This window comes from Morchella sextelata (genome assembly GCF_020137385.1).
Source record: "Morchella sextelata strain SCLS chromosome Unknown scls_19, whole genome shotgun sequence".
NCBI classification, from domain to species: domain Eukaryota; kingdom Fungi; phylum Ascomycota; class Pezizomycetes; order Pezizales; family Morchellaceae; genus Morchella; species Morchella sextelata.
In genome coordinates, this window is record NW_025408634.1 from 1,250,930 (window position 1) to 1,264,226 (window position 13,297).

The 13,297-nt window shown below is 49.4% G+C and overlaps 1 protein-coding gene across 1 annotated transcript; it reads left to right on the forward strand.

The window, feature by feature from the left end:
• Positions 1-985: 985 nt before the first annotated feature.
• H6S33_005214 (uncharacterized protein) lies at positions 986-2,392 on the forward strand (the record flags this gene model as incomplete). The annotated part of the gene is made up of 1 exon (XM_044836575.1): positions 986-2,392. One exon carries the CDS (start codon positions 986-988, stop codon positions 2,390-2,392), a length of 1,407 nt encoding a protein of 468 aa, XP_044690427.1.
• Positions 2,393-13,297: the final 10,905 nt, after the last annotated feature.

The window sequence follows — 13,297 nt, forward strand, 5'->3', positions numbered from 1 at the left end:
ACAGACTGTCGATTTCTTTCTAGAACTGGTCAGGTCAACAGTCAGCATAGTAACACCGCTCTCGAAGGAAGGGGTAAGAGCCAACTCCTGGTGGTCAGATGAAATGAAACGAATAAAGGCAAGGGTAAATGCAGCAGAAAGGAAGGCGAGGAATACAAGGAAACCCAATCACGTGGAGGAACACCGGAAGGCTTGCAGAGAATGGACAGTCATGATCCGGAAAGCAAAAGCGGATCAGCGGGAAAAGACGATGAACGAAGCGAAAGGTAGTGAAGTCTGGAGAATCCTAAACGCAGGAAGAAGAAGAGACACAATCATACCAACCATACAAGGTGAAGAAACATTTGCGGGGAAGTGTCAAGCTCTAAGAGCCCAACTTTTCCCCTCGAAACGGACGTCCCCCGACCACCCCCCCCTAAACATTAGACCCCCTTCTTTTGACCTTAGCAACACCTTCGACATAGTCACCCCCGAAGAACTTAATAAAGCTATCGACTCCTGTCCAGCGCACTCGGCGACCGGCCCGGATGGCATTCCTTACACCTTTATTAAAGCAATAGTCAAAGCAAACACAACTCTAATCCAAGACATGTTCTCCGCCATGCTCCGGCACGGCGTACACCCAGCGGAATGGAAAATAGCTAAGTGTATCCCGATTCCGAAACCCGGTAAAGCAAACTATCATGAAGCAAAAGCCTACCGGCCCATTTCCCTTCTACAATGTTTCAGCAAAATCCTGGAGAAGATAGTGGCCCAAAGACTCTGCACCGCTGGAGAAATTCTAGGCACACTCTCAGCGAATCAATTTGGAGGAAGACCAACCATCTCGGCAATCGACGCCCTGCTGAGAACCTTAACGCCAATTCAATAAAACCTACTACTGAAAAACAGTACCGGAGTCGCTCGGCGAGACAGACCAGCGATCCTAACCAATGATATCCAAGGAGCATTTAACTGCGTTGACCACCTACTCCTCGCGGAAATCATGCAACAACAAAAATTCCCCACCTACTTAACAGAATGGTGCAAGGAATTCAACACCGGCAGAAAACTACAGTTTCAATTCAACCATGAGCTAGAAGAGCCACAGCCCTACGATTCCGGAGTGCCGCAAGGTAGCCCCATGTCCCCGGTGCTATTTATGATCTATGCTGGAGTAATCCTGGACCCAACAAGCAGCCCGAAAGAGATGGACACTACTTACATCGATGACGACGCGCTGGTACAAATATCCAAATCACCAGGCTTCACAATCAAGAGAATGGAGGAACGAATGAGAGAGAGACTAATAAAAGCCGAGCCACTCCAAATTAAATACGACCCGGATAAATCCGACCTGATCTTCTTCCGGCCCACCACATCATCCACACAACAACCACGACTTCCGGTCAAAGTTAACAATATCAATATACATCCCAAGGAAAGGCTGAAATATGTAGGAGTCTGGATAGATCCGACCCTCTCCTTCCGGCCCCACATCGAAGCAGCGATCGCAAAAGGCCTCAAAGCCCTCCACCAGATTCGATACACCGCCCGCCTGCCAGGAATAACGGTCAAAACAATCCATCACATTATAACACAAGGCTTCCTCCCAAGTCTACTCTACGGATCCGAGGCGTGGTGGACTGGTGCAGACCACATTATAAGATCCCTCGAACCACTATACAATGAAGCGGCCCGGGTCATCACCGGCCTACCACGATGGACCAAAAGAACTAAACTTCTCCGAGAAGCAGGCTTACCCCCCTTAGAACATCTCCTGACATATCGCTCAAGAAAGTATGGAACTAGAATACTCTGCACCGACGCAACCCACCCCAACAACGAATCCCTGATCGAGCTCCTGCCATACAGAGAAGCAAATATCAAAGGAACAGGCTTACACCGAATCGCCTCCTTACTACTCCCTTACCAGACCCCCGGAAATGCGAGAGATAAGTGGAACCAAAACAAACTACTACGCGACCACCTGTTGGAAGAATGGAACACACAATCAATACCGAATTACCATCATCGGGGGGAATTCCGCCCCCCTCCCAAGATAGCGAAACTCACCCTTACGGAAGCAAAGAAAGTATTTCGGATCCGGTGCCAAACCACCCGAGTCGACAAACACGCAGTATACACAGACCCCGAACCATGCCAGTGTGGGATGGAAAACTCAGCGAAACATATACTTATGGAATGCCCAGCATGGGCTCGAATCCGCGCCCCTCTAATAGAGAAGATCCCCGGAGCGATGACCTGGGAAAACTGGATGTTTACAAACCTGAGAACGGACCTCATCTTACAATTTGCGAAACAATCTCAACTCTCGAAATGGTACGAGTCGGCGGAGGTGGAGGCGGACCTGGAAGAGGGGATGGAAGAAATTGACCGGGAACGGGATTAGGAAGGGGAGTTTCCTTTTACTCTTTAAAAATTGTTTTTATTTTCTGATTTGATGGATCCAGCGCCCGAGTCCGCTGAGATATGTTATTTCTCCTTGCCGTTGGGTTTTCTGGTCGAAGTATTGTTCTGGATTTTCCCTTGTTTTTCCTGTTCGCTTGTGCTTGTTTTGTTCTTGTTCTTGTTCTTGTTTGCTTGCGTTTGTGTTTGCGTTTGTTGTTTTTCCTTTTCTTTCCTTCTTTTGTTCGGTTCGGTTCGTGTTTTAGGCGGTTGGGTCGGTGTGCGATAAGTCTTGTACTTCAAAGCAATATAAGTTTCTTCTTCTTCTTCTGTATTCTCCTTGCTCGCTAAGGCTCGCAAAACTTCCTGACAATAAACCTCGCTTCAAAAACACTTTATTTTCATTCCTCTCGGTTTACCCTGGTATACCATACCAGGCTGAGCCACTTCGTCCCCGATCGTACGGTCGCGTTTTGTTTTGTTGTTCCAAGCGAAAGAAACCCACGAAAACTGGCTTCCAGCCAAGAATTCTCCAGCCTTGACCTCCCGAAAGGAAGGAAAAGAAACCTATCCGAAACATCACTTTACGCCGCCAGAAGAACTGGACACTCAGTTATGTCGCAGCAAGCTTCGCTCCAGTCCTTTTTCACTCAGTCTTCCCAGCAAGGGACAGCCCCCTCGCAGAACAGGAACACCCAGAGTCCCGACCCAACCCCATCCGGAGCTCAGGAACAGGAATTTTCCTCGACCTTTGCAACAGAATCCGACTACAATGACCCCTACCAACCAAGAGTTGACTACCTCTACCCGAGCATTGTCCCCCAAGACACTCACACCCAGACGGACCTGAACTATATCACCTGGGCCATCAGACATGCCACAAGCCGGATCTGCCCACCCTCCGACAGGATTGAAATCCTCGAAGAACAGACAACTACACTCCGGAGAACAGTGGATACACTGAAACATCAAATCGAGGCGCAGACAAGCATGATCACCAATATGCATTCGGCGATCTACGCGCTCCTCAATAAACAACCACAACCGCAGCAACCGCAGCAACCGCAACAACATCAACATCAGCAGCAACAGCGAAAACCACAACAACCGCAAGGACAGAGAATGCCCCCTCCAGCGGTCCCACAAACAGTTCCCCAAGTAGCGCCACAGGCAGCTCCTCAGGCCCCCCCACCCGTACCCCCCCAACAAGCCCCACCTCGCGGATGGAAGGCAGGCACCTGGGCCGCCGTGGCCTCGGCACCCGGTCCTGCCCTAGGAAACTTCCAAGTTGTCGAGAGAAGAAAGAAGTCCGTAAAGCCAAAAGCGGACCCTCTCTTCAAACCAGAATTTACCAAAATCAACAGAGAGATCATTGTTGAAACCACTGCCCCATCCGATGTCAATCCCTCCGAAATTAGAACCCTAGTCAACGCAAGAATTCAGGACGAATCCTGCCACTTCATCTCAGCAAGAAGAACACCCAAGGACAACTTCATCTTGGAAACAAAATTCGTCACCCCTGCAACAAAGGCAATGGAATATGCCAAGGAAATTGAGGAGGCCCTCCTCACCCTACAGGTACCAGTCGCCGTCATCCGTGCAAACTCCAAATGGTCAAAGTTCCTCCTCCATGGAATCCCCACAACGGTAGGGGATGGCATCGAGGCGGGACAATTGGTAGCATCAGAAATCAGAAGCAACTATGGAGAGAACTTCCAACTTGCCCAGGTTCCCCGCTGGATCTCCAGAGCAGAGACTCGAATGGAGAAAACCCACTCATCAATGGTCATCGCGCTCCCAGGACAAATTACAATGGAAACACTAGGAGTTAAATTCCTATCCCTCTTTAACCGAAGCTGCCATATTGAGGCCTTCCTTCCAACCTTTCCGGATACCCAGTGTGCAAAGTGCCTCGAATACGGCCACCGTCAGGAGAAATGTAAGAACAATGGGAAATGCGGCCACTGCGCCGGAGACCACCTCACCAGTTTCCACCCATGCAATGAATGCCAGGGAGGATATAGATGCACCCACACCCCAATCAGATGTCTGAACTGCAAAGGAGCTCATAAGGCCTCTGACCCAGCATGCCCCGAAAGGGCCAAACGCCGATTCCTCAACAAAGGGAAGGAAAATGCACCACCCGCTCAAGATCCACCAGCCGCACCCGTCCAAGAGTTGCTGCCAATAGTTCAAGTACCAGCCACCGTCCCGGTCGGAGCCACACCCATTCCCGAAGATGACCAACACATGACAAATAATGCCTAGGTCCCGAACCACCGCGCTCGCACATCAACTCAATTGTGCACGGAGCGAACTTATTACCAAGGCGGCGGTAGAAGAAGCGGAAACAGACTCTAGTATTTATTTCCTATTATTACAAGAACCATGGACCTCAGTAGAGGGATACCCACCAGAATCAAATCTCTTTTATATTTTCACGGCCAGCAACACCAATACAAAATGTGCAACATATGTCCGCAAACATGCCAACCTCAAACCAAAACACCACTATACGTACGATAATTTTATAGTTTCGATCACGGTAGAAATCCAGAACAAGAAAACACAAATCCTAAACATATACTCCCCAGGCCGAAGTGGCCCATTCGCCCAAGTTGCAAGTACAATCCAAACCCTTGATAATTGCCTAATAATGGGAGACTTCAACTGCCACCATCAAATGTGGTACGGAGTAAATTCACATGAATACAGAAACAACATTCGAGCAGACCGCGTCAATGGTGCACGGCTGAAACGTTGGATAACTCGACAGAAACTGACCCTCCTAAACGAAACAGGCGTCTTTACGCATTTCCCCAGAGACAGAGGGAAAAGACCCACCACCATCGACCTTACATTTGTAAAAGGCCCAACACTTGACCACAACTTACGATGGAGCACTGAACCCTATGGAGCGGGCTCGGACCACGGGAGAACCTCCGTTCATTTACACTTGGAAAAACCACCTTTTGTACCAAGACGAATGTGGCGACAAACAGACTGGAAGCTTTTGGAGAACCACATGTCAAACATTTCCATCCCTGCAGAGGCATGGGAAACCAAGGAACACACAGAACAAACTGTCGATTTCTTCCTAGAACTGGTCAGGTCAACAGTCAACATAGTAACACCACTCTCGAAGGAGGGGGTAAGAGCCAACTCTTGGTGGTCAGATGAAATGAAACAGATGAAGGCAAAGATAAACTCGGCAGAGAGGAAGGCGAGAAATACGAGGAAACCCAACGATGTGGAGGAGCACCGGAAGGCATGCAGAGAGTGGACAGTCATGATCCGGAAGGCAAAAGCGGACCAGCGGGAAAAGACGATGAATGAAGCGAAAGGTAGTGAGGTCTGGAGGATCCTAAACGCAGGAAGGAGAAGAGATACAATCATACCAACTATACAAGGTGAAGAAACGTTTGCGGGGAAATGTCAAGCTCTAAGAGCCCATCTCTTCCCCTCAAAACGGACGTCCCCCGACCACCCTCCCCTAGATATTAGACCCCCCTCTTTTGATCTTCGCGACACTTTTGACATAATCACCCCCGAAGAACTCAAAAAAGCAATTGACTCCTGCCCAGTGCACTCGGCGACCGGCCCGGATGGCATTCCCTATACATTCATTAAAGCAATAATCAAGGCAAACACAACCCTAATCCAAGACATGTTCTCCGACATGCTCCGGCACGGAGTACACCCAGCGGAATGGAAAATAGCGAAATGCATCCCGATCCCGAAACCCGGCAAGGCAAACTATCACGAAGCAAAAGCCTACCAGCCCATATCCCTTCTACAATGCTTCAGCAAGATCCTGGAGAAAATAGTGGCGCAAAGACTCTGTACCTCTGGGGAAATCCTAGGCACACTCACTGCGAATCAATTTGGGGGGAGACCAACTATCTCAGCAATCGACGCCCTCTTAAGAACCCTAACACCAATACAACAAAACCTACTTCTGAAAAACAGCACCGGAGTCGCCCGGCGGGACAGACCAGCGATCCTGACCAACGACATCCAGGGAGCATTTAACTGTGTAGACCACCTACTCCTCGCAGAAATCATGCACCAGCAAAAATTCCCCACCTATCTAACAGAATGGTGCAAGGAATTTAATACCGGCAGAAAACTACAGTTCCAATTCAACCACGAACTAGAAGAACCACAGCCATATGAATCTGGAGTCCCGCAAGGTAGCCCCATGTCCCCGGTACTATTTATGATTTACGCTGGAGTAATCCTGGACCCAACAAGCAGTCCGAAAGAGATGGACACAACATACATCGATGATGATGCGCTGGTGCAAATATCCAAAACACCAGGGTTCATAATCAAGAGAATGGAGGAACGAATGAGAGAGAGACTAATAAAAGCCGACCCACTCCAAATCAAATACGACCCGGATAAATCGGACCTGATCTTCTTCCGGCCCACAACATCATCCATACAACAACCACGACTTCCAGTCAAAATCAACAACACCGCCATATACCCCAAAGAGAGGCTGAAATACGTAGGAGTCTGGGTAGATCCGACCCTCTCCTTCCGGCCCCATATCGAAGCAGCAATCGCAAAAGGCCTGAAAGCCCTACACCAAATCCGAAACACTGCCCGCCTGCCAGGAATAACAGTTAAGACAGTCCACCACCTAGTAACGCAAGGCTTCCTTCCAAGCCTGCTCTATAGGTCCGAGGCTTGGTGGACTGGTGCAGACCATATCATAAGATCCCTTGAACCACTATATAACGAAGCTGCCCAGGTCATCACAGGCCTACCACGATGGACCAAGAGAGCTAAACTCCTCCGAGAAGCAGGCCTACCCCCCCTAGAACACCTTCTGACATATCGTTCAAGAAAGTACGGAACCAGAATACTCTGTACCGAGGCAACCCACCCCAACAATGAATCCCTAATCGAGCTCCTCCCATACGGAGAAAGAATATCAAAGGAACAGGACTGCACCGGATCGCCTCCCTCTTACTCCCATACCAAACTCCTGGAAATATGAGAGATAAGTGGAACCAAAACAAACTACTACGCGACCACCTGTTAGAGGAATGGAACACAAACCCAATACCTAACTACCACCACCGGGGGGATTTCCGCCCCCCTCCCAAAATTGCGAAGCTTACCCTTACAGAAGCAAAAAAGGTATTTCGAATTCGTTGCGAAACTACCCGAATCGATAAACATGCAGTATATACAGACCCCGAACCATGCCGATGTGGTATGGAAAACTCAGCGAAACATACACTTATGGAATGCCCAGCGTGGGCTCGAATCCGCGCCCCTCTGATAGACAAAATCCCCGGAGCGATGACCTGGGAAAATTGGATGTTCACAAACTTGAGAACGGATCTCATCCTACAATTTGCAAAGAAATCTCAACTCTCGAAATGGTACGAGTCGGCGGAGGCGGAGGCGGACCTGGAAGAGGGGATGGAAAGAATTGACTAGAGGCGGGATCAGGAAGGGTGGTTTCCTTTTCCCTTTTTTTTTGTTTATTTTTCGTTGTCTTTGATGGATCCAGCGCTTGAGTTCGCTGAGATATGTTAGTTCTCCTTGTTCTTGGGTTTTTCAGGTTGTGTATTGCGCTTGGATTTCCTTGCCTTTGTTCGTGTTTGTCTTTGTTTTTGCGTTGTTTTGTCTTGTTTTGTTCGTTGTTGTTTCTTTTGTTTTGTTCGGTTTGGTTTTTGTTTTAGGCGGTCGGTTCGGCGTGCGATAAGTCTTGTACTTCAAAGCAATATAAGTTTCTTCTTCTTCTTCTGTATTCTCCTTGCTCGCTAAGGCTCGCAAAACTTCCTGATATCAAACCTCGCTTCAAAAACACTTTATTTTTTATTCCCTTCGGTTTACCCTGGTATACCATACCAGGCTGAGCCACTTCGTCCCCGATCGTACGGTCGCGTTTTGTTTTGTTGTTCCAAGCGAAAGAAACCCACGAAAACTGGCTTCCAGCGAAGAATTCTCCAGCCTCGGCCTCCCGAAAGGAAGGAAAAGAAACCTATCCGAAACATCACTCTACGCCGCCAGAAGAACTGGATACTCAGTTATGTCGCAACAAGCTTCGCTCCAATCCTTTTTCACCCAGTCTTCCCAGCAAGGGACAGTCCCCTCGCAGGTCAGGAACACCCAGGGTCCCGACCCAACCCCGTCCGGAGCTCAGGAACAGGAATTTTCCTCGACCTTTGCAACAGAATCCGACTACAATGACCCCTACCAACCGAGAGTGGACTACCTCTACCCGAGCATTGTCCCCCAAGACACTCACACCCAGACGGACCTGAACTATATCACCTGGGCCATCAGACATGCCACAAGCCGGATCTGCCCGCCCTCCGACAGGATTGAAATCCTCGAAGAACAGACAACTACACTCCGGAGAACAGTGGATACACTGAAACATCAAATCGAGGCGCAGACAAGCATGATCACCAATATGCACTCGGCGATCTACGCGCTCCTCAATAAACAACCACAACCACAGCAGCCGCAGCAACCGCAACAACAGCAACATCAGCAGCAACAGCGAAAACCACAACAACCGCAAGGACAGAGAATGCCCCCTCCAGCGGTCCCACAAACAGTTCCCCAAGTAGCGCCACAGGCAGCTCCTCAGGCCCCCCCACCCGTACCCCCCCAACAAGCCCCACCTCGTGGATGGAAGGCAGGCACCTGGGCCGCCGTGGCCTCGGCACCCGGTCCCGCCCAAGGAAATTTCCAGGTTGTCGAGAAAAGAAAGAAGCCCGCAAAGCCAAAAGCGGACCCCCTCTTCAAGCCAGAGTACACTAAAATCAACAGGGAGATCATTGTTGAAACCACCGCCCCATCCGACGTCAACCCCTCCGAGATCAGGACCCTGGTCAATGCAAGAATCCAAGACGAGTCCTGCCATTTTATCTCAGCAAGAAGAACACCCAAGGATAACTTCATCTTGGAAACAAAATTCGTCACCCCTGCAACAAAGGCAATGGAATATGCCAAGGAAATTGAGGAGGCCCTCCTCACCCTACAGGTACCAGTAGCCGTCATCCGTGCAAACTCCAAATGGTCAAAGTTCCTCCTCCATGGAATCCCCACAACGGTAGGGGAGGGTATCGAGGCGGGACAATTGGTAGCATCAGAAATCAGAAGCAACTATGGAGAGAACTTCCAACTTGCCCAGGTTCCCCGCTGGATCTCCAGAGCAGAGACTCGAATGGAGAAAACCCACTCATCAATGGTCATCGCGCTCCCAGGACAAATTACAATGGAAACACTAGGAGTTAAATTCCTATCCCTCTTTAACCGAAGCTGCCATATTGAGGCCTTCCTTCCAACCTTTCCGGATACCCAGTGTGCGAAGTGCCTTGAATACGGCCATCGTCAGGAGAAATGTAAGAACAATGGGAAATGCGGCCACTGCGCCGGAGACCACCTCACCAGTTTCCACCCATGCAATGAATGCCAGGGAGGATATAGATGCACCCACACCCCAATCAGATGTCTGAACTGCAAAGGAGCTCATAAGGCCTCTGACCCAGCATGCCCCGAAAGGGCCAAACGCCGATTCCTCAACAAAGGGAAGGAAAATGCACCACCCGCTCAAGATCCACCGGCCGCACCCGTCCAAGAGTTGCTGCCAATAGTTCAAGTACCAGCCACCGCCCCGGTCGGAGCCACACCCATTCCCGAAGATGACCAACACATGACAAATAATGCCTAGGTCCCGAACCACCGCGCTCGCACATCAACTCAATTGTGCACGGAGCGAACTTATTACCAAGGCGGCGGTAGAAGAAGCGGAAACAGACTCTAGTATTTATTTCCTATTATTACAAGAACCATGGACCTCAGTAGAGGGATACCCACCAGAATCAAATCTCTTTTATATTTTTACGGCCAGCAATACCAATACAAAATGTGTAACATATGTCCGCAAACATGCCAACCTCAAACCAAAACACCACTATACGTACGATAATTTTATAGTTTCGATCACGGTAGAAATCCAGAACAAGAAAACACAAATCCTAAACATATACTCCCCAGGCCGAAGTGGCCCATTCGCCCAAGTTGCAAGTACAATCCAAACCCTTGATAATTGCCTAATAATGGGAGACTTCAACTGCCACCATCAAATGTGGTACGGAGTAAATTCACATGAATACAGAAACAACATTCGAGCAGACCGCGTCAATGGTGCACGGCTGAAACGTTGGATAACTCGACAGAAACTGACCCTCCTAAACGAAACAGGCGTCTTTACGCATTTCCCCAGAGACAGAGGGAAAAGACCCACCACCATCGACCTTACATTTGTAAAAGGCCCAACACTTGACCACAACTTACGATGGAGCACTGAACCCTATGGAGCGGGCTCGGACCACGGGAGAACCTCCGTTCATTTACACTTGGAAAAACCACCTTTTGTACCAAGACGAATGTGGCGACAAACAGACTGGAAGCTTTTGGAGAACCACATGTCAAACATTTCCATCCCTGCAGAGGCATGGGAAACCAAGGAACACACAGAACAAACTGTCGATTTCTTCCTAGAACTGGTCAGGTCAACAGTCAACATAGTAACACCACTCTCGAAGGAGGGGGTAAGAGCCAACTCTTGGTGGTCAGATGAAATGAAACAGATGAAGGCAAAGATAAACTCGGCAGAGAGGAAGGCGAGAAATACGAGGAAACCCAACCATGTGGAGGAGCACCGGAAGGCATGCAGAGAGTGGACAGTCATGATCCGGAAGGCAAAAGCGGACCAGCGGGAAAAGACGATGAATGAAGCGAAAGGTAGTGAGGTCTGGAGGATCCTAAACGCAGGAAGGAGAAGAGATACAATCATACCAACTATACAAGGTGAAGAAACGTTTGCGGGGAAATGTCAAGCTCTAAGAGCCCATCTCTTCCCCTCAAAACGGACGTCCCCCGACCACCCTCCCCTAGATATTAGACCCCCCTCTTTTGATCTTCGCGACACTTTTGACATAATCACCCCCGAAGAACTCAAAAAAGCAATTGACTCCTGCCCAGTGCACTCGGCGACCGGCCCGGATGGCATCCCCTATACATTCATTAAAGCAATAATCAAGGCAAACACAACCCTAATCCAAGACATGTTCTCCGCCATGCTCCGGCACGGAGTACACCCTGCGGAATGGAAAATAGCGAAATGCATCCCGATCCCGAAACCCGGCAAGGCAAACTATCACGAAGCAAAAGCCTACCGGCCCATATCCCTTCTACAATGCTTCAGCAAGATCCTGGAGAAAATAGTGGCGCAAAGACTCTGTACCTCTGGGGAAATCCTAGGCACACTCACTGCGAATCAATTGGGGGGGAGACCAACTATCTCAGCAATTGACGCCCTCTTAAGAACCCTAACACCAATACAACAAAACCTACTTCTGAAAAACAGCACCGGAGTCGCCCGGCGGGACAGACCAGCGATCCTGACCAACGACATCCAGGGAGCATTTAACTGTGTAGACCACCTACTCCTCGCAGAAATCATGCACCAGCAAAAATTCCCCACCTATCTAACAGAATGGTGCAAGGAATTTAATACCGGCAGAAAACTACAGTTCCAATTCAACCATGAACTAGAAGAACCACAGCCATATGAATCTGGAGTCCCGCAAGGTAGCCCCATGTCCCCGGTACTATTTATGATTTACGCCGGAGTAATCCTGGACCCAACAAGCAGTCCGAAAGAGATGGACACAACATACATCGATGATGATGCGCTGGTGCAAATATCCAAAACACCAGGGTTCATAATCAAGAGAATGGAGGAACGAATGAGAGAGAGACTAATAAAAGCCGACCCACTCCAAATCAAATACGACCCGGATAAATCGGACCTGATCTTCTTCCGGCCCACAACATCATCCATACAACAACCACGACTTCCAGTCAAAATCAACAACACCGCCATATACCCCAAAGAGAGGCTGAAATACGTAGGAGTCTGGGTAGATCCGACCCTCTCCTTCCGGCCCCATATCGAAGCAGCGATCGCAAAAGGCCTGAAAGCCCTACACCAAATCCGAAACACTGCCCGCCTGCCAGGAATAACAGTTAAGACAGTCCATCACCTAGTAACGCAAGGCTTCCTTCCAAGCCTGCTCTACGGGTCCGAGGCTTGGTGGACTGGCGCAGACCATATCATAAGATCCCTTGAACCACTATACAACGAAGCTGCCCGGGTCATCACATGCCTAGCACGATGGACCAAGAGAGCTAAACTCCTCCGAGAAGCAGGCCTACCCCCCCTAGAACACCTTCTGACATATCGTTCAAGAAAGTACGGAACCAGAATACTCTGTACCGAGGCAACCCACCCCAACAATGAATCCCTAATCGAGCTCCTCCCATATGGAGAAACGAATATCAAAGGAACAGGACTGCACCGGATCGCCTCCCTCTTACTCCCATACCAAACTCCTGGAAATATGAGAGATAAGTGGAACCAAAACAAACTACTACGCGACCACCTGTTAGAGGAATGGAACACAAACCCAATACCTAACTACCACCACCGGGGGGATTTCCGCCCCCCTCCCAAAATTGCGAAGCTTACCCTTACAGAAGCAAAAAAGGTATTTCGAATTCGTTGCGAAACTACCCGAATCGATAAACATGCAGTATATACAGACCCCGAACCATGCCGATGTGGTATGGAAAACTCAGCGAAACATACACTTATGGAATGCCCAGCGTGGGCTCGAATCCGCGCCCCTCTGATAGACAAAATCCCCGGAGCGATGACCTGGGAAAATTGGATGTTCACAAACTTGAGAACGGATCTCATCCTACAATTTGCAAAGAAATCTCAACTCTCGAAATGGTACGAGTCGGTGGAGGCGGAGGCGGACCTGGAAGAGGGGATGGAAAGAATTGACTAGAGGCGGGATCAGGA